The sequence below is a fragment of the Pteropus vampyrus genome, unplaced genomic scaffold, assembly GCF_000151845.1.
Source record: "Pteropus vampyrus isolate Shadow unplaced genomic scaffold, Pvam_2.0 Scaffold156, whole genome shotgun sequence".
Lineage (NCBI taxonomy): Eukaryota > Metazoa > Chordata > Mammalia > Chiroptera > Pteropodidae > Pteropus > Pteropus vampyrus.
Window position 1 is genome coordinate 1,773,794 of NW_011888937.1, and position 22,001 is coordinate 1,795,794.

Consider the following 22,001-nt stretch of genomic DNA (forward strand, 5'->3'; position numbering starts at 1 on the left):
ATTAGGTGGACAATGTGGTTACCACCCCAGCATGCAGATGAGCAAACAGACCCTAGAGGGCCACTTCCTGAGGTCAGGTGGCTTTGAGAGGCAGACTGGGCTAGTATCTGAGTTGGTTGGCTCCAGGGCACATACTATTACTCACTATGATGAACTGCTTCATATAATAACCCGTTGTTTATTTATTACGTACATGCTGAATTTAGAAACTTTCAAAATTATGTGAAGGCCGTAAAAAATTATCCCCTCAAATTCATTTGTTTAAAGAATTTTTTCAGAAGAGAGAAGTATAAAATATAGTTCAGGGATTCTGCGCCCCGTGGCTGTCTCAGTGTTTCTCGTTCTTGTCAGGACACTTCTCATCCCTGGCAGTCTGGCATGCTGACAGCTTGGTGACACAGCTCAGCTGAACTTTTCATGGGAACAAACTGATATGCAAAATGTTTAGCTATGTCCTTAGAACATGTCTATAAAATGTGGTGAAATACTCTTTGTTTGGAAATAAGTTAGCCTAGCAGAAGTTAAGCAAGTTAGCAGTTGGCAGAATAGATTCTTAAAATGAAGGAATGAGACTTAAACTCATTAGTGATAACAGGAGTAAATGGGGATAATCTTGACTCAAACATTAAGGATTATATTTACTTTGAACATGAGTCTAAATTATATTTTTCTTTAGAGTTAATGAATATATATATACACATATATACTTATTCATATATACACACGCATACATATAGTTTTTAACCAACATCAATGTTGTTATTTGAATAAATATTAAAATTTTTTCCCTCCTAAACCTCTTGGCTAACTCTAGGAACTGAAGAATGACTGACCTCATTTACTCGCTTAAGAATGGAAGCCCAAGTAAAGGGAAGAGGCAGGGCTGGGATGCAGGCCTTGTCCAAACCATGGACGAGAATTAGAGTATAGCCCTGATTGCCTTGAAAAGACTGTGGGCAAGATCAGCTGCTGTGAAAAGTGATTAAAGATGTAAAGAACTTGGCCGTTTACTCTCATCTTTATGACTGAGGGTTCATGAGTGGTGCTTTCTATTTATATATTAAAATTTTTCTTTGTCAAAATTTCCAAAAAAAAACATTAGAAAACTTTTGTTCCCCTTCTTTTTTTTTTTTTTTACCTTAACAATTGATCCTCCAGACCTGATTTGGTTACAGTGAAATTGATGATGGTAACTTTAATGCACACCTAGAAAAGAAGCATAGAGTACATAAAAATGCTTAAGTTCAGACCAATAAAATAAGAAGTACATTCTTCATTAGAACATGGCTCATTATTATCCAGCTGGATGTATCTCAGGTCTAATCGTGAATATACTCACCCACCCCCACACACACCAAGTACACTATGTCTTATAAAATCTTAATATGATCTTCCCTGCCAGTATGAGTTCTTGTTCCTCAAATGCCGTAGGTGAGCCAGTGAAGGGTTAGAAAGAAGCAAGGTTATAGAATCAATTGCTTGAGTTCAAATTCCAGGTGCACCTTTTAGTACATGTATGGTGTTAGACAATTCATTCACTCATGCTGAGCTTTGGGTTCCTGATATTTAAAAACTGGGATAATGATAGTAACAACTCATAGGGTATTTGTGAGGACCAAATAAGGTAATGAAATCACTTGGTTATAGTGACTTACAGTTTGGCCTGGTTAAGATATTATTAATAATAAGTAGAGCTTTACATATTTTGTGTCATCACAATATTTTTATGAAATTTGTTGCTATAATACTCTGACATTACTTGAATACGTCAAAAGCAAAAAGAATAAATATAATAAGAGTAGGTGTTTAAATGTCATATATCTCACACATTATTCTTATTTAATCTTTATAACATATCCTTTAAGTAGGCTTTCTCTCTACTTTATAATTAATTGACTTGAGAATCCAGGAAATGAAATAATTTACCCATAGTCACAGAGCTAGGAATGGGTGAGAGGTGTGATGCTCTTTCTCAAAAGTTAAACGAGACATCAAAGGTTGTAAGTCAGCACATTTGTAACTTTTAAATTCTAAAATGGGACTTGGGGCATGCACTCTGGCAGTGGCTGTTTAGTTAAACCCCTTGAGGCTTATAGAAAACCCTAACCTAGGCTTAAAAATAAATTTATTGGGGTGACATTGGTTAATAAAATTATATAGGTTTCAAGGATGTAATTCGATAATATATCATATGTATATTGCATTGTGTATTCACCAGCCAAAGTCAAATTTCCTTCTGTCACCATATATGTGACCCACTTTACTCTTGTCTACCTCTCTCTCCCCGCTTTCCCTCTGGTAACCACTAAACTGTTGTCTATGTCATTGTGTTTTTGTTTGTTTGCCTTGTTTGTTTTTAGCTTTCAGATTTATGTTCCACATATAAGTGAAATCCTAGATTCTCAAGTTTTTCTGTCTTTACTTCACTTAGCATGATAATCTCAAGAGATATCCATGTCGCAAATGGCAGTATTTCATCTTGTGGCTGAGTAATATTCCCTTGTATATATGTACCACACCTTCTTTAGCCAACCATCTATCAAAGGGCATTTTGGTTGTTTCCATGTCTTAGCCACTGTGAATAATGCTGCAATGATCATCGGAGTGCTTGTATCTGTATGGCTAAATGTGCAAATATTGGAGGTGGATATCCGGAAGATGGATTGCTGGGTCATATGGTAATTCTTTTCTTAATTTTTTGAGGAACCTCCATACTATTTTCCATAGATGCTGTACCTATTTACATTCTCACCAGCAGTGTATGAGGGTTCGTTTTCCCCCACAACCTCTCCAACACGTGTTATTATTTGTCTTGTTGATAACAGCCATTCTAACAGGTGTGAGGTGGTATCTCATTGTGGTTTTGATTTGCATTTCCCTAACAGCTAGTGAAGTTTAATATCTATTTATATGTTTGTTGGCTATTTGTATGTCTTCTTGGGAGAAGTCTCTGTTCTGACCATTTTTTAATTGGGTTGTTTATTTTTTTGTTGTTGAGTTGTATGAGTTCTTTGTCTATCAGACCCTGATAGGACGCGTTGTTTGCAAATATCTTCTCCCATTCGGATGGTTGCCTCTTTGTTTTGTTGATGGTTTCTTTTGCTGTACAGAAGCATTTTCATTTGATATAGTCCCAGCTATTTTTGATTTTATGTCCCTTGCTTTGAGGTCAAATTTATGAAATCTCTAAAACCAAGGTCCATGTGTTTAGTATCTATATTTTCTTTTATACACTTTATTGATTCAGGTCTTCTACTCAGGTCTTTGATACATTTTGAGTTAATTTTGGTATATGATGACAGACAGCAGTCTAGTTTTATTCTTTTGTATGTGGCTTTCCAATTTTCCAGGCACCTTTTATTGAGAAGGCTTTCTTTTCTCTATTTTATGTTTTTGGCTCCTTTGTCAAAAATCACTTGCCCATACATATGGGGGTTTATTTCTGGGCTCTCAATTCTATTCCATTGGTCTGTATGTCTGTTTTTCTGCCAGTACCATGCTGTTTTGATTATTGTCTCTTTGTAGTATAATTTGAAGTCAGGCAGTGTGATACCTTCGGCCTTGTACTTTTTTCTCAGGATGGCTTTGGCTATTTGTGGTCTTTTGTGCTTCTATACAAATCTGACAATTTTTTGTTCTATCTCTTTAAAAAATGCCATTGGGATTTTGATGGGGATTGCATTAAATATGTATATTGCTTTGGGTAATATGGCCATTTTAACTATGGTGATTCTTCCAATCTATGAACATGGAATATCTTTCCATTTCTTTGTGTCTTCTTCAATTTCTTTTAATAATGTCTTGTAGTTTTCAGTATACAGGTTAACTTAGGTTTTTAATGACATTTTCCTCATCTTATTCAGGAACTCTGTTGATTTCATTCAACCTGAACACATCTATGAAGACAAGTGCTATGAGAAATTCGGTAATTAAAGTAAAAATGACACTATTTGAAAGGGTATATGTAAGGATTTTTTTTCAGTGTGTGTAGGGAAGAATCAAGTTCTGATTTGTGAAGTCCCTTCCCTGATTACATGGACCCTATTAGAGAAAGGGAGACCTGCTGGGCTGTAAAGACCTTGCAGAGTGTGCAGCTTTGCCTGGAGCTGTGGCAGCACCGAGGGTTCTGGGGGTGGAGTAGCTCCTTGGGGACCCATTCTGGGAAGGGAGAAAGGTGTCCCAGCTGTTTTCATTTCTGTTGCAACTGCCTTGGGCTCTGCAGCACAGGAGTAGGGGTTCTTCGGGATCCTATCATGGCTCAGAGATGTGTATGGAAGTGGGTTCAAACAGCTTCCTCAAACAGTCTAAGTACATGAGGAAGGGGACAAGATGCCTCCTCTCCCAGAACTTTAAGTACAGACACACTAGCTGTTTGAATCATGATTTCCTGACGTTGTCGGTCACCAGAGTTTTCAAGCAGATAACCTCTTTGTCTGAGTCCGTGTGCCATGGGCATTGGCACACTTAAACATCCACAGCCACCCGTCTCCCCAAATAGACTCTCAATGAAACTCTGATTCATGTATTGGCCACAATAAGAGGGCAGAAATGGTCTTGTGCTGAAGGAGGGAAAAGAATGATAGGAAGGGGGTGGTGCCTGCCAAGAAGTGAGGAGCAGCTGTGGACCAGAAGGGAGATGGCTAGAGTGCTGCGGGGGGTGTACGGGGTAGTGAGACAAGGCAGCGGCCTGGGGACTGGGTGGGGAGGAATTTGAGTCCCGACTAGATGGCCAGTTGGAATCAGAATCAAGACTCAGAAGAGAAGCAAGAGTGGAGGATGATGGAAAGAAAGGGAGTTTTGGAGGGGGAAGAGTGATTGGGGCGAGAGCTGTTCCCTCAGGTGGGAACCCAGCAAACTTCAGAGACCAGCCACACCATAATAATCCTTTCAGGCTAGGAATTTCAGACCCACAGCTCATACCTCAGGTAGGTAGTGGGGATTTGGCAATTTGGTTGTCATGTAGAACCTAAAATTTTTATCATAATCAATGTCTGAGTCTCCAAGGCGAATAAGCAGTCGTCCACCACTTAGGAAGGTCTGTTTCAAAAGAATGGGTTCTAGAGCTGGATCCAAGATTTCTTTAAGCTTAAAATGAAATTAAAACAAAATGAAAGTCCAAAAACAAGGCATTAAAATAGATAACATTAACTTCTCCAAATTCCTTAGACCTTAATATTTACTTTGAACAAGCAGTTTTTTAGTGACCTTACAGGTATTTCTCCATGTCCTCTCACTACTTCAAACAGTATACATTTCCCAATGATTGTTTTATTAATAGTCTAAGGAAATAAAAGCATGTGAAGGCAACGCACTATTGATCTCCATGAGAAAGAAGCTAATAAAAGAGCGTCCCTGCAGGGTGATCCTTCAATAGGCCTCAGACAAATGAAACTAGGTTCACGTTCATAGTTGTTCTAAGTCATAAGTTGGCAGTCTACAGTCTGCTGTCCAAATCTGGCTTTCTATGGCCTTTTTTTGCATGACTCTTGAACTAAGAATGGTTTGTATCTTTCTAAGGAGTGGTAAAAACAAACAAACAAACAAACCTCCAAGACCAAAACAAACAAAGAAGGATATTTGTTCAGAAAATGTTTGTACAGAGACTGTATGTGGCTTGAAAAAACTAAAATACCTGGCTCTTTGTGGAAAATGTTTGTGAACCTCTATTATATAAGATAGTTATTTTTTCCCCTCAAGGCAAATCTGATTGTTGGTAAGGACTTGGGCATGAATACAGTACCAATAGAACCCACTACGAACATCTTTAGGTCAGCATGTGTGTGACGGTGGCACATGGCCCAGGAGCTGTCAAAATCTGGTTGTAGTTGGTAGTTAACAAATCTCTTTTCACACTGTGGCATGATACCCAAGCATGTAAATTCTAAAAACAAAAGTTTATGAGATAAAATTTCCCTTACTACTACTCATGATATAATTTTAACATTCTATTCTATTCATTAAAAAATGCTAATTGAGATTGTTGATTCGATTTCACACTCATGAATGGGTGGAGATGAAGTTTAAAAATATCACCCTACAAATGTAGAAAGCAGCTGGGTATACAGTACTAATGCTTCAAGCTACAGAAAACAGGAGAAGCCATTCAGAGTGTCCGATTCTTGGCTGGGGCCCTGACCAGAGGTCTACCCCCACTCCCAAGAGCACTCAGCTACAGTTAAAAGCCTCTGCTGTCCAAGGGGATCAATCTCCAGAAAGTCTCTTGTCCATTGCCATGAGAGAAGAAATTCCCTCAGGACCCCCTGTGTCTGAAGTAAACTGCAGTTTAAGAATCCAGTTTAGAGTTAACATAACTATGCCGAAGATTTTGAGAGACCTTACCCTCTCTTGTAACTTCAGGGTTTGAATGAGGGCCTGGAACCCATTACAGAACTTTACCAGTAAAGGTCAAGGGCAGAAAGCCACACATGGAAGCTTCCCGTGCTCTTTTCAGCTTGAGGTGGGAGTATGGTGGATTTTCTAGACAGTCAAGGCTGCTCAGACAGTTCATTTAACTTTTCTGTGCCTGAGTTTTCTCACAGGTAAAATGAGATAATAGTAGTAACTACTTTGTAAGGTTGTGGTAAGGATTTTAAAGAGGTAATATATGAAAAATACCAAGAACAGCGTCTGGTATGTAGCAAGTACTCAATAAATGGTAGCTAACATTAACATTAGCTATCATTCCAGGCAAGATGCCAGTGCTACAGCTAAGCTGTCGCAGAGATACTTCTAGGCACGGTTAAAAGGATGCTCATTTCACAGCCCGTTCTTTCATTCACTCATCCTTCTCTTATACAAATAGAATATTAAATTAGGTAAATAAACCACAACCACTGACCACTCTCTTTTGTGGCCAAGGCCTTTGCACATGTACACTTTGCCTGGAAGCCCTTCTCTCTGAGCTATTCATATGGCTGACCTCATTATATAGGTCACAGCTCAGATGTTACTACCTGTGGCTGTGCATATAAATTCGTTTCCTACATCTCGCCCTCCTTGATGACTATGTCAGCACTGGGCTTGCCCCTTCAAAACTCTTATCACAGAACCCTCTTTTTGCTGTTTACTGTTCTCGTCCCCAACTAGATTGTAAGCTATTGAGGGAAACGACCACATTTGTATTGTTTACCATTGATTCTCAAATAATGTATATTGAATGAGTGGACAAAAACATCCATTCTTGGAATGATTCTGAAGAAATGGAGCAGTTAGATTCAACAAACATCCTTTAAAAAAATAACAAAAGTTCATTCCTATCACATCACTTAATCTAATTATGACCTTATGTCGAAGCAGAAAATAGTGTTTATACTCTCTGGATGCTTTACTGGCTTCACATCGTTAGTGTGTGTGGTCAGTTCCTCATGGTACTACTGCTTTGAATTTTCGGGGCAGCCAACCATCAGGAGTCATGATGAAGATCAAGAATCAGCAGTGTCAGAAAACAGAGCCCACCCATCCCATTTAACACCAAAATGGTGTCTGGAAACAGAAAAATTTGATTACTCAACAGACTGCTTCCCCTATAAGAGTGTATTGTTTTCTTAAAAGCAAAGCAATTGGTTTGAGTAATTTGAAAATGGACCTGACTGATGTCTTCAGCATGATGCAAATATGGCCTGTATAGGATTCCAGATGTGACCTTAAAGCTGGGAACTAGCATGAGAAAAAAAAAGTGAAAAGCAAACCTCTTCCAGCAAGACAGGTAAACCAAGTCGGATCGAATTTTCAAGTGTACGTAAAAAATTACTATCCGTAAGCTTAATGATCTTTAACCCGCTTTTGCTTTCCTTGTTCCTTATCCAAAGGTTTGCCTGTGTGAGAAGCACAAAGCAGAAAACTCATTTAGAATTTTATGAATGGTAAAAGGTGAAAGTTTTTAAAGTTTAGAAATTTTGTTCAGTCTAGAAACAGGTTTGAAAGGCAAAAAAAAAAAAAAAAAGATAAACGAATAATACCACTCCCCTGCAAATAAAAACAAAACAAAACACACCTTATAAGCCCAATACTTGGAATTCTTCCTTTTATTCAAATTTGAGACGAATGAAGAAAAGACCCACCTAGAAAATAAAGTCCATGCTTCTGCAGTTCAAGGTTATCTCTCTGCTTTCACCTCTGCTCCTTTTCCAAACCCCACTTACAACGATATGAACTGTGGGCTTAGGAGTCAGATAATGGGATTCCGCAAATTCTGGGCAGGCTTGCCCTAAAGTTCATTAGACCCTGACTTCATTTTGACTCCTCAGACTTTTTAGAAACAAGAACTATACAGGAATGCATTTCTGCTCTCAAAGAAAACAGATAACTAATGGTTGACCCCTTAAACAGAACCAATCAAAATGAAGTATGCAGAGCACTCGGACACTTCCCTTTTCACTTTCTGTGCCCACAAAATGAAGGACTGGGACTAGAAGACTTCTAAACTCCTTCCACGTCTACATTTCTAAGATCTTATGAGATGTTAAATTCACTTTTAGAATTTGTAATGGCACAATTTTTTTTTTAAATTTATTTTTATATTGGAAGGAGAGTTTATTAGGCTGGCGAAGTGCATAAGGCTCTAGACAGCACAAAAGCACCTGCTTGCACTGGTTAGATTTCTTACAGATTATATACCCTTGCAGTGTCCATACAAGAGGACACTGTGTGATTCCTTCATTTCTGTAATAGCACAATTTTAAGCAGAGTTAACACTCCAGTCTTTATTGGAAGTATTTGTTCCATACCTGATCTTGGGGATCAATCATCAAAGGCCACCGCCTCCCCTGAGTAACCAAAATGCCGTTTTCCGTTGATACCAAGTCACGGGGCAGCCCATCTGTGTTCCACTGCCGTATCTCATATGGATCACCGAGGATGTTAATGAGGCTGAAGGAGGGGCTGATTGGGATCTCCAGAGACTGACAGTCCTGGATCCAGCACTCTCTAAGCTGCAGAGGGAGGAGAGCTTACTTGTACGGAGTGAGGAACATTCAGTAAATGAGGATACACACAGTGTTGCGTCAGGGGTAAGTCTCACCAGGCTCCACAGGCATCCTGGTATCAGAGCACGGGACACAAGATGTGGAGAGAAAATGAAGAGGTCTGGGTCCTAGAACTATACTATCAACTCTCTGTGGTTTTGGGCATGTCACCCCCAGTCTGGACCTCAATTTTCTCATGTGTAAATGACAAGGATTGTTGTAGTAGTCTTCCATCAAGGCTGTATTGCCCGTCTTGGGAGAGTCTGGAAGCACGTGGAGAAGTTGAGGTTATCACCATAGCTGTAGGTGCTACTAGGAATTGGGGAAGAGGCGTGTTAGCATGTTACCCCCTTCAATGAGTGGTACAGTCATGCACAACAGAGAACTGTCTGTCCCCCAAAGACACCACTGGCACCATTGCCCATGTGGCCCCAGATGACTGCTGAGCCCCTGTAGAGTTTACACGAGTCCTACACTAACTATAACTCAATGACAAGGGCAAAACATCTTCAGGAAGGCAGTTCATAAAAATGGCTTGAAGATCTTTAGATGATTTAGTTTCCTGCTCTTTCCCATTGCCTAGCCCTTTGTCGCAGTCTCACCAATTCAGAACACTGCATCCTGGCTGACTTTAGATGCCACTTCTGATCATAAGGGTAAGGGACTCCTTGTTCTTTTTCCTTCCCCCAGGTTCTTGTGCTGTATCAATAAGTGATGAATAACTTTCTAAGGCAGGAAAGGAAAGCGAAGAACGTGTTACGGAAAGGCTAGGGGTTGACGATCACTGGCTGCTGGGGGAGATGGAGGGCTGTGGAATGTATTAATAAGTTTCCGTGATGGAGAACCTCCACAGTGGAGAGCCTCCACCTAAACTCACTCCTGTCAACACAGTTTCAGCGGCTTGTCACCACTCCTCATAGAAAGCAGGTTTACTCACCAGTTGCCTATACTGGGCTGTGAAGGCTCCATAATAGGCTACACAAGCTGCTGCTATGAACACATTCCCGATGATGTTCGATATCTCCTCATCGAATTTCTGGATGCTTTCTTCCCATCGAACTTGCTCATCTCCTAAAGCCGCTGTCAGCTTTCCAGCACGTATCAGACGTGCTTTTGTCAGGGCCATAGTCTTTGCTAGAAATTTTAAGAAAATCAGGTTATGTTTTTTAATATTTTCCAAAAAGATAAGAAGTTTATTTACCTGCTTCTGTTTATAGCAGAATTAGCATTATTTAAGTGCTCTGGTTGAAGGCAGAACTCTCTCTGTGCCCTGTAGTATTTATTTTCTGAATTGAATTCATATGTTCCTTGTGTTATAAGGTAACATGCCCCAAAAAACCTTATTCGGATATAGGAGTTGAATATATACAATATATCTAGTTCTATTTTTATATGAGAAAGTTAATGCAATTGTCTAATGGAAACGTCTGAGATATTGAATGAAAGCTGAGATATGACTGCTTAAAACTCTTTCTGCTTTTGAAAATCAGGCATTTTCTGAACAACATAAACTTTATGAGCTACTTACCCAGACTTTCTTTCTCATTCACACTTTTGTCATATTCATCTTGCAAGGTGTGGATTTGATCTTCCACTTGTTTTAGTAATGCTTGCTTTTCTTTTAGAGTAGTCATAGTAACATCAAGTTCAGCCTAATAAAATCAAGTAAATATTTATTAATAGGCCCCAAAGGAGGTCAAAGTTGCCCATTTATAATAGTGCTTTTTTAAAAATTAGGATTTATGTTCCTTTTTTTCATATCCTAAAAGATTTTGATATGATATATGAAATTAAAACAAATATAAAATAGAATAAAATAAGAGCAGATGTAAACAGATGAAAACAAAACAAAAACAAAGCCCAACAAAATAAATAGAAGGAATAGAGAAACAGATGTACCAAGCATCGGGGATGAATTAGTTACTACACTGAATTATTAACTTTAAATGATGAAACGAATGAAATATTCATGCAATAGTGAAAACGAACCTTTCTTAACTAGTTCTCTGGAGTAAGGATCTGCAAACTTTGGCCTACAGGCCATTTCTAGCCTGCTGCCTCTTTTGTATGGTTTGTGATCTAAGAACGGTTTTACATTTTAAAATCGTTGGGAAAAAAATCAAAAGAAGAACTACATTTCATGACACATGATAAGTGTATGAAATTCAAGTTTCAGTGTCCGTAAATAAAGTTATATTGGAACTCAGTCATGTTTATTAATGTATGAATTGTTGGTGGCTGCCTTTGTGCTGTAAGGGCAGAGTGTTGGGCAACTGCAACAGAAACCACATAGCCAGCAAAGTTGAAAATATTTACTACCTGGATCTTTATAGAGAAAGTTTGCCAACCCCTGCTCTATAGTTACAGTTCTTTTGGTAACCTGCTCCACAAAATGACCAGTCTGTGTTTTGCTTGGGCCTTCACTTCTGACTGCTGGTTTTTAAAACTTCAGATGGCACCATCATGTGGGAGTATTTAGAAAATGGTAACACACAGCATCAGATGCTACAGCGAAAAGACATCTCAGGAGATACCAATATACTAAGAACTCATTTTTCCTTGTATGGTGGAAAAGGGCTGGTTTCAGAGGTCATTTCCGAATAAAATAATCTTTGCCAGTGATTTAAAAAAAAAACCCTAATTTCCAATAGCATTGCTAATATCTATATTGCGTAGTGTCACGGTGGCATTATAAGGAAGCTTAAATGATTGACGATCATGGCCTTTAATTCTATAAAATGTCACAACACAGACGATGTACCTGTGCAGCGCGGAGTTTTTGTCTCTTTGGTTCAACTTCTTTGACTACTCGAGAGTACAAATCCATCGCTCTCACCCACATGCACATGGATTTACATGCTTTGGATACTTTCTCTACTTTTTCAGGCACAAAATCAGGATTATTAATATACTTTTGAAGCTTTGCCAATATTTGAGGTTTTATGTTTTCTTTATCATATTCTAAAAGTCTTCTTAGAAAGTTAGAGTCACCAAGAAGTTGCTTTGCTGTTGGCCAATCAGGCCTGAAAGACAGACATGATAAGTTAAAGAAATATATGCTTCTGAGAACATTAAAATATTATCCCAATAAGTGGGTAGTTTTAATCTCAGTGCTATAATCCTACTAATTGGTAGTTGTGTACACCACCATTCACAGGGAGGCAGGTAATTGGATGACTAATGTTCCATACAACCCAATTTTGGTAGAGAAAGATGTATAAAAATCAAAGAATTTTTTAGAAATGTAAGGGATTATAGAAATAGTAGTTTTATTTTTAAAATGCTGTGGGCTCTCATATTTTTACCTCCTTTTCCTTAGTTTAGATCCTTAAAATATCTGGTCAGGACACCACAATCACCTTCTAACTGGTTTTATGTCTCGCAGTAAACCTCATCCCCTGTGAACTCTCACCAAACTGGTCTTTTTTACATGAAAATCCAATTATGTTGAAAATGTTCAATAGTTCTCAGTTCCCCATGGACAGGGCTCGGTATCAGTGCTTTGCAGAGCTCCCAGGTCCCACCATGGTGCTGGCCAGAGGGTCAATAGGGAAGCTTGGCAGGGGCTGCTCTGGGCCCTCTACCCTAGCTCTGGTCAGTTTTACATGGAGAGGTTTCTTATAATTGTTAGTGAAAAAAAAAAAAGATTGTACTACTGAAGATCGATTTAAAACTATATATCCCCAGGATGACATCTGCACTGCTTAGCACAGTGAACAAGCCGTTTCATGATGTGATCCCCTTGCAGACCCATTCCACCCCACGTGGGGCCCACTTGCCACCTGAGCATCGTCTCCAGAAAAATCCACTCACATCTCCCCAGGGGCAATCTATTCTCAGCACTCCTAATACTCTACAACTCTTGCACATCTTGAAATTATTATTTTTCATATCTCTCTCCCCAGTAGACTATAGGAGCCCTGTAGGGAAGAACTTCATATCTTCCATTATTTAGCACAAAATAGATGTTAAAAAAAAAAACCAAAAAACTTGTTGAATCAATTTGTTGAACAGCTGACCAAATCAATGAGAGAGTGGAGAAGAGATAGAAAAAGACAAATGAAAACTGAGAAAAACAGCAAAGAAATCCCACCAGGTATTTTGGTAATACATGATTCTGAATTACTCACTTGGCATTCAAGAGAATGGAAATTGCTTCCATAACAGTCATGACCAAATCTGGGGGCTTGGTAAAAACTCTGATTTCAGAGATATCTGCTTTATCTAAGGAATCCAGTGCTTTATTAGCAGCATCGAGTGCAGGCAGAGCTTCTTCAAGATCTCTTTGAGCATCATCGGCTATTGCTTGGGTTTCTTCAGCTTTCACTTTTGCCATCGCTTCATCTTCTTGCACAATGTTACGGACCTAACCATTGAAACATAATGGCTTAAGTGGTCTCATATTTGAATTTCAATTTTTAAAAACAAAGCTGATAATAATGTCATATTTGCCCCTTTGAATTAGACCGACGATGAAAGGATTAGCTATACTGAATTTTACACTCTCTGTCCATCTTATGCTACATTGATAGAATAATGGAGAAAAAGTTATCAGAACAAGAAGTCCCTTCTAGAAGACTAGATGCTTTATGTTTATAGATGCTTTATATTTCTCACAACTCTCTATGTGTCACTCTTGGAGTTCACTCATTCTCAAGGAGAGAAGAGAACTGATTTATCAAAGGGAGATTGTTTAGAACTTAAAAAGCATTGGTAGATCTATCACTTAATTATTTTATTGACATATAAAATTAAAAAATCTAATCATATGTCATAGTGTATAAGTGATCAGTGTATGGTGATCAAAGCTTTCTCTCCTACAATGTCAGGTGATTCAGTGTACCTGATCGGCATTTTCTTGATCCACTGCCAATTTGTCCATCAGGGCTTCAACATCTTGCGATTTTGTTAAAAGGACAGGTTCTAAAGCTGAAAGATCTAATTTCATTTTATCAACTAGTACATTTGTTTCTAATAGCTTGCTGAGACCATTCTTCACCCGCTCACGTGCCTAGATGACAACAAAATATTATAATGAATATTATAAACTATAAGTTTACTGGCATCTCTTACTCACATAGTAGAATTTTACACATACAGAATTGATAAGTCAGTTTGTAATACTTAAAATTGTGAATGTGCAGAAATCTTCAAGGAATAGAACTCTAGGAAATGGCCAGACATTAACCACAGTATGATTGGATCAATGGCCCCTGGCCACAGGAGTGGGACATCACTGGACTGTGGGCTTATTGAGGATCTGCATCGTATTGTTTTTATTTTCTGTGGTAACTTGGTAGCATGTTGAATGCATGAGGGACAAGTTGAGATGGAAATTCCTGGTGGCCGCAGCTCTGAGAGTTTATGGCAAGAGAAAAATTCTGAGATGTTCTAAATTTAATTACAGCAGGCGGGAGGGTGAGAGGAAGAGACAAGAAAAGTTAATCAGTTAGCGGTCATGAGCTGAAACTAACAAAAGACTGCTCACATTCCTGAATGTATGTCGAAACTTTGAATCAGCTTCCATGTGGCGGTTTCAGTGATTACCTAGCCAACCACCTGGCACCACTTCATCTTGATTATGCACGAACATTCCAGACTGTGGCCCATGACCAATTCAAAAACATCAAATACTTCTTCTTGATGGACAATTCACTTATCCCATAAGTCTCCCTGCTTCACCTTTGCCCCCACCCTTTTACCTGTAGTCAGTGTAAATTCTTTTAAAACAACTTACATCCATCTTCCCCAAATTCACTGTATAAAAGAGCCCTGTCAACCCCAGGATGGCAGACTTGTATGTCTTTTCCACTCAACCCTGCTGCTGGTAGTTTAGATTGCATACTCCAAGACCTGGTTCTTTTTCTGGCTAGCATTTGGCTCAATACGCCTTTTCTTTAAAGACACTTTCAGCCTTGAAGGTTTATTTTAACACTTGCTTCCTCAGGATGGTCAGTAGGGCTGAGAATTCCCAGAGAGACAGTGTCCTATGTAGTTCACTCTGGTTGCTGGATATGAACCCTACTTCTCAGTGGCTGGAAACTTTTAACTAGGTTCAAGGGGTGGTATGTGGTAGAGAAGGCACCTGGGAATAATGTTTTTGAAGGTGAGTCAGAAAGCTTGGTTCGAACTGGCGAGTTTCAAAAATATCTCTCAATTTCTTTCACTAAGCATGCATTTATCAGGTAAAAATCCTCTGAAAAACATTTAAAATACCTAAATGACTAATGCTTCCATTTTTACTGTGTTGAAAATTTTAGATCATGTTAATAGCCTGATGATGATGATGATGATGATGATGATGATGATGATGATGGCAGGCACCATTTTCTGAGTACCTCATATGCATCAGATCATATTCCAGGCAATTCCTAAATAGTATCTTGTTTAAATTCCACAACAATCCAAGAGGTAGATATAGATATTTTTAAATCTTATTTTCTACTAAGATTTAGAGAATTTATAAAATGCATTCAGGGTTGTGTAGGAAGAAAGAGGCAGGACATAGTCTGCCAGACACCAAAACCTTTGCTCTTAATGGGAACGACTGGCACATTAGACCACTGTAACTCCATCCCTACTGCTTCACAAAAAGTTTTCCTTATTAAATACTGCAGAGATGACTAGTCTTTGGCTCAACTTTGATGCCGTTGCAATGTCCATATCATTCTATGAAGTCAATGACACTTGTATAAATGATAAAAGACAAAATATAAATATCAAAGAAGGGAAAGACCTGTGAACTGGCAGCACGAGACACTTTTTTTTGTCATAGGTTGTCAAGGGCACATGTCAGGGTGGAGTGGGCTCCAGCAGGTAAGATAGCACTCATTCTGGCAAAAGTTTTGAGTTCAAGCAATAAAAAAGAGGTTTTTTAAATCAATAATATTAAACTTACTGAAACCAATTGCTTCCTTTTATCACTCAGCATAGTCAGGTAGAGATTGATGAGTTCCAGGTAGGAGGTGGGTGTTGTGTAGTACCTTCTCCGGAGCTCTGTGTAGTACCGTTCTGCCATATTGGAGACACCTAAGTGAACATTCACGCACATGAGGGAAAGCTTTTCTTTCAGTTCATCGTTTACAGCATCAACGTTTGAGAAAAAAGTCTTTGATACGGAAAGAAGTGCTTCTCTGGGCCACTGTAAATAAAGATATAATTTGGAAAATCTGTTGCTTATTTCCATAATATACAATTTAACACATATAAAAAAATGTATATCTCTGGAACTCTCCCTTACCTTATCTTCCCTTTCACCTAGTTAACTCTTACTCATGTCTCTGATGTTTAATAAACCGAGTGGCTGTGAGGGCGGTCTGGGTCTGCATCTGCATCTCAGAACAGTGTCCGGAACATAGAAATTGTTCAATAAATATTTATTGATTGAATGAATGAATGGTTGGGTGTCTTTAGGATAATTCCATAAATAAAATCACATATATTACGATGACCTCATGTACTTCCTCTTATTATTATGCAGTTTGGACTTTGGGTCTGTTATCATAATCACTGTCCTGCTCACCTCAACTCCTTTGCTCTTCTCTTGTTTCTTTGAGCTTACTTGAATCCTAGTCATATCAACGTTCTGTTATCCCTCGGCCATGACTGTGCAGCTGAGCATGGCTGGAAAAAACACACAGCCATGCTGGCTGGCCTCACTTTAAATTCATGACAACTAGCTCAAGCAGGTTCTTATTTCAGTCCAGAAATGCTTCTACATTTTCTAATACATTCTTAATGTACTCTTCTAAGTATTTTACACCCTATACTGCGTTATCAGACTGTTAACCTTCCTCTTTCCTTTTCATTCTCAGTTGAGGACCTTGATTCCCACATCACGCACGCACACACACACACACACACACACACACACACACACACACACAAAGGCAGCAGAAATGAAAATAGAACTTTAACGAGCTCTTACCCTCACATCTTCCTATCCTTCCCATCCACCTGCTTCTGTGCTCATATATTCTGCCTTCCTTCCTGTTACTCTGGGGTAAGTTGTGCATGTTCCCTGCCTAGATTAGCTCCTTCATTGATGACTTGATCCCACCCCTTCTTGCCTACTCAAAAACATTGGTCCAACAATGCTTAACTCTGTTTGCTGCACCATCAATGTATATTTTTTTGTCTGGATCACTTCCATGACCACACACACGTGCTGTTTGTGTTTCTCACTTAAAAACACTTTCTTTTCACCTCACGTACCCCTCTATTACCCATCTCCTGATGTTCCTTTGACACAAAATTTCTTGAAAGAGTTACCTATACAGTAGTTCCCCCTTATCCCAGCGGATACATTCCAAGACTCCCATGAATGATAAGACCACGAGTAGTACCCAATCCTATATATATTATTATTATTTTTTTCTATTCATACATACCTTTTCACTTAAAGGAAGAACTTTATGACTTTTCTTTGGCATATCTGAACTTCAGCATCACTATTATTATGCTTTGGGCCATTATTAAGTAAAATAAGGGTTATTTAAACATGAGCACTGTGATACCCACACAGTCGATCTGATAACTGAGACTGCCACTAAATGACTTATGGGCGAGAGCTTATATGGCCTTGATATGCTGGACAGAAATGTGAGTCATGTCCCAAGTGGCAGGCATGGAATAGGATGGTGAGAGATTTCATCACTCTATTCAGAATGGCATGTGATTTAAAACTTACAAATTATTTACTTCTGGAATTTTCCATTCAGTATTTTTGGACTGAGGTTGACTGGGGGTAACTGAAACCATGGAAAATGAAACTGCAAAGTGGGGCGCTACCATACTTATGGTCTCTGATTCTTCTTCCTTCTTCTCTCTTGAACCTTCCCTCCCATCGCTCCACTGAAACAGCTGTTAAAATCACCATTAACTTCTACATTGCTAAATTCAGTAGTCTCCTTTTCTTTTATAATTCTGTTTTTCCTTCGTTCGATGATTGTCATGGTCATCCCTGGCATCTGAATAAATCCCTAGCAGGATTTAAAGCTAATGCAAGTACCCTTGAGTTATCCTCGGACGTGTTACTCTTTTAAAATCAAGCAAGTCCAACTTCTCAGAGAGCTACCCAGGGAAGTCACCAACCTGGACAAACCAATCAATGGTGCAGCAGTTCACAAGGGATGGAAACATGCGGCATCGGGACCGGAAGGCCTCCCCAACGGGGCTCATGCAGAGAACAATGTGCAGTTTCTGACGGACTCTGCTGATGAAGTATTGAAACACCTGACGAAAAGAAAGATATTTTTCAATTTAAAAGGAGGAAGCAACAGTGAAAATAAGTGTTGGCTAATGAATCTGAGTCTACCAATATCAATTAAATATGTTAGTATAATAAATGTGTAAATTGCTTTGTTAACATTTATTCCAACCCCTTTCTCTCATGCAGTCTGGAAAGATTCAAAATGACATTTTGCAGACTCCTTTGTACCTAGAGTTCTGGATGTGATGTCAATTCTCCTTATCAGTGTATTTAAGGAGACCCCTTGAATAAAGCAGAGAAAGGTATTCATATTAGGTTTTGCTCTGGAGTTGAGGACCATTGAGAAAGAGATACAGGGTGCAGGGCAACCATCTATTGCATGTGCAGAGCCTGGCAGAAGTGGCAAAGCTTTGGAGCCACTATACCTGGATGTGGCTCCTGTTGTAGGAGGTCATTGAGAGGATGTGACTACCAGTTAAACCATAAGCTTGACCCAGTAATTCGAGGCTCCTCACCCCCTCTCTTGTTCTTGGATTATGCATTCTGCCCACTGTCCCCACAGTGGGAACCATTTCAAAGACGTAGCCTTGAGAGAGCAATGTGCTGTTGAGACCACCTGGACAATATACATGACTGAACCCAGTCAAGGCCCCTATGTTAAACTTTTGAGATTCTAGTGGGCAGCTGTGGAGATCCACTTATCTTGTGGCTACCCAAGACAAAAGCATCACATGTAAGTTCCCTTGCTTATTAAACCTGCCACCTACCGGTCTGCCTCTTTCTTCCATCTCTCCTTGCTCTTTGTGTACAGGGCCCAATTTCAGATTTCCCCTAGGGAGCTCCAAAGTTGCTAATCAACAGCTCCTTATTTCAGCTGCCAGACAGGGCGGGGGTTGCATGGCTTTGGCGTCTGCAGCTGAAGCAGCAGCATACTGATTAGTTTAGTGGCTTCCTGGTTCAGCAGGAATGGCTGTGGCAGAGGCAGCAGCTTCCTTGACTATTGATTTCTACAGTGTGCATTTCATATTCATTCCAAGAAACTCAGTCTGGAATCCCTTTTTTTGGTCCTCCCAAAGATGGCTTCCCTCTCATAAACCCATTTCTACGTACATTAGCTGAAGTAGACCCTCCTGTCTGTACCTATAAGCCCTGACCTATCAGTAGGGAAAATTCTTATGAAAGGACACAGAACACATGAGAAAGAATGGCCATAAAATTAAAAAAAATTTTTGCAGAAAAAAGGGAAAGGAGTGGGGTAGACAAAACAGGGGCATGTGAAATCTAGCACAGTATTGGAAAAAAGGAAGTGGACAGCAGCCGTGGGAGGGAAAGAGGAAGGGGAGAGAGACAGAGACAGAGGGAGAAAAAGAGAGATGGAGAGAGGGAAGCGGCGGGGTGGGGGGAGAGGGAGAGAGAGAGAGAGAGAGAGAGAGAGAGAGAGAGAGAGAGAGAGAGAGAAATATATGCATTTCCGTTTTAGTTGTGCCATAACCTTGCTGATAGGCAAGAGAGTCAAAAGTATAGTTAAGTATCAGACTCTTCATGTGGGGCACGGAAGGCATGTGAAATAAACCTGTGTTTAAAGAAGGATAAGAGAAGCTGTCCAGTTTGTCAAGACTATGACCTCCATGGGGACAGTAGGGTTTCTGTTTTCTGCTTTCCATGGACCTCTCTGGGAGTCTGGCGAACCAATGCTTTGAATGCAGGAAATAAAATACAGAGAATTACAAAGGAAACCAATAATACTGAAAAAATTCTATCCATGGACTCCTTAATGGGATTTATGGAACATTAAAAAAAAAAAAGACTGAAATAAGTTTTTTGTTTTTACAAAGCCATATAACCATTCTCACATGTCCTACCTCATCTCTATTTCCTTCGGAAATTCCTGCTTCTTTTGCTCTTGGTCTAGTGGCTGCTAAAACCTGCTCCAGCTCATCCTTCTCAAATAAATTAGGCACTTCACCTGAGTTTAAGATGTTATTTATATCTTCTAGGAACTCTTCCACTACAATCTGTAGAAGAAAAACAGAGTGATCATTATAACCTATTCAACCATTTTACATTTATTACATATAAATTATAAAGCAAATATGATAAAAATTCACATTGAGTTAGTTTTATCTTTAAGAGAAGATAATCTTGAAACTTCGATGGAATCTTAATATTCTTATATAATAAGTACATTGATTTTTTCATTTTTCCTCCCTGTTTTGTTTCTTGAGAACCACTCAGTTTGTGTATGATTCAGTCATATGTGCAAGCATTATATATTTTTCTCCTTTCAGCTAATATTTTATAAGTATTAATACATATTTCTGCAGAATACTCATCATATTTACAACCACTCATGAGCGCATAACACATCATTGAGCCAATGCGTCGTACATTTACGTAGACTTAGATGGTTTATAGCTCTTACATTATAAGAACTATATTCAGGTTTATAGCTTTTCTCCCCAGTTAGATTATTTTCTGGGGATAAATTCCAGGGAATGAGAGTAGCAATTAAAGTACATGAATATTTCTGGATATTGAAAATTTAAAAATTTCCCATTCAATTCAACTATGACTTCATTAACTTTTAACATTTTTGTTAATTTGGGTAGTGTAAACCATTCCTTTGGCACAATTTAATTGACATTCCTTTGATTATTAGCAATGGCAAATATTCCACATTTATTAATTTCCATTAAAAAATCTGTTCAAACTCTGTAACTATTTATATACAGATGGTCCTTGACTTACAAAGATTCGATTTACCATTTCTCAACTTTACAATGGTGTGAAAGCAGTATGCATAATAAATTGCATGAGATATTCAACACTTTATTACAAAATAGGCTTTGTGTTAGATGATTTTGCCTAACTTCAGGCTAATGTAAGTGTTCTGAGCATGTTTAAGGTTGGCTGGGCTAAGCTGTGATGTTCAGTAGGTTAGATGTATTAAGTGCATTTTCAATTTATGATATTTTCAGCTTATATTGGGTTTTTGGAACAGCCCTATCGTAAGTCGAGGAGCATCTGTATTTCAGTTTACTTTTAAATTTGAGTGCACGATTTTCATGTTACCAAATAAAACTTTTGTCTCTAATAATTGTTGCAGAGGTTTTTAAAAAATATCATTTATCCTTTTGTTTCAGTTAACTTTTTAGTTTTATAAAAGTTTGACAAAGTATATATATTTCACCATGACAAAGTATCTGTTATTTTATTTTCTTCAATTTAAGCCATTTTTTAAAAATTAAATAGACATAATTTGTCTATTAATTTTCCCCAAGAACAAATGCTGGTTCTCTTTGTCCTAATTTATTTCTGCTTTTATCTTATTGTTTCCTTTATTTGCCTTGGTGCTTCCTTGTGACCTTTATTTTCCTAGTGTTTTAAGTCAATTCACATGTATAGTTTCTAATTTTTGATTCAAATCTATAAATTTAACTGAGAACTGTTTAGTATATTAAATTCATTTTCCCTATTTTCTAAATAAACATTTCAATTTTGATATTCTTTACTCAGGAATTCTTTATATGAATATTTTAAAGTTCTGAGCCACATTCTTAATTTCTCCTTTCATTAAAACATAGGTGAAGAATGTTATCAGTACAGTTTATGCTTTATTTGAATTTATGAAAAATTTCTTTAATTTTTGTAAACTGATCAATTTTACTAAACTTTCAATAGTATTAGAAAATATTTGCTTTCTCTGTAAAATATAAAATGTGTTATATAGCCATTAATTCCAGCTTAGAAGTCACATTCTTCATATTATCTAAGCATATTCATTTATACCTTGTATTTGTTAGACATAGCAAATTGAAGTCCATTTT

The 22,001-nt window shown here is 38.3% G+C and overlaps 1 protein-coding gene across 1 annotated transcript in view; it reads right to left on the reverse strand.

Moving 5' to 3' along the window:
- Positions 1-22,001, reverse strand: part of DNAH6 (dynein axonemal heavy chain 6) — a 262,220-nt gene that overhangs the window by 101,959 nt on the left and 138,260 nt on the right. Inside the window, exons 45-56 of the mRNA XM_023536421.1 lie at positions 20,037-20,189; positions 18,057-18,197; positions 15,862-16,104; positions 13,807-13,974; positions 13,094-13,329; positions 11,725-11,986; positions 10,492-10,615; positions 9,901-10,097; positions 8,727-8,930; positions 7,689-7,814; positions 4,921-5,085; positions 1,139-1,206 (exon numbers count right to left, since the gene is read on the reverse strand). Of these exons, the coding sequence (XP_023392189.1) occupies positions 1,139-1,206; positions 4,921-5,085; positions 7,689-7,814; positions 8,727-8,930; positions 9,901-10,097; positions 10,492-10,615; positions 11,725-11,986; positions 13,094-13,329; positions 13,807-13,974; positions 15,862-16,104; positions 18,057-18,197; positions 20,037-20,189 (2,087 nt within the window). The remainder of the gene's footprint in view (positions 1-1,138; positions 1,207-4,920; positions 5,086-7,688; positions 7,815-8,726; positions 8,931-9,900; positions 10,098-10,491; positions 10,616-11,724; positions 11,987-13,093; positions 13,330-13,806; positions 13,975-15,861; positions 16,105-18,056; positions 18,198-20,036; positions 20,190-22,001) is intronic.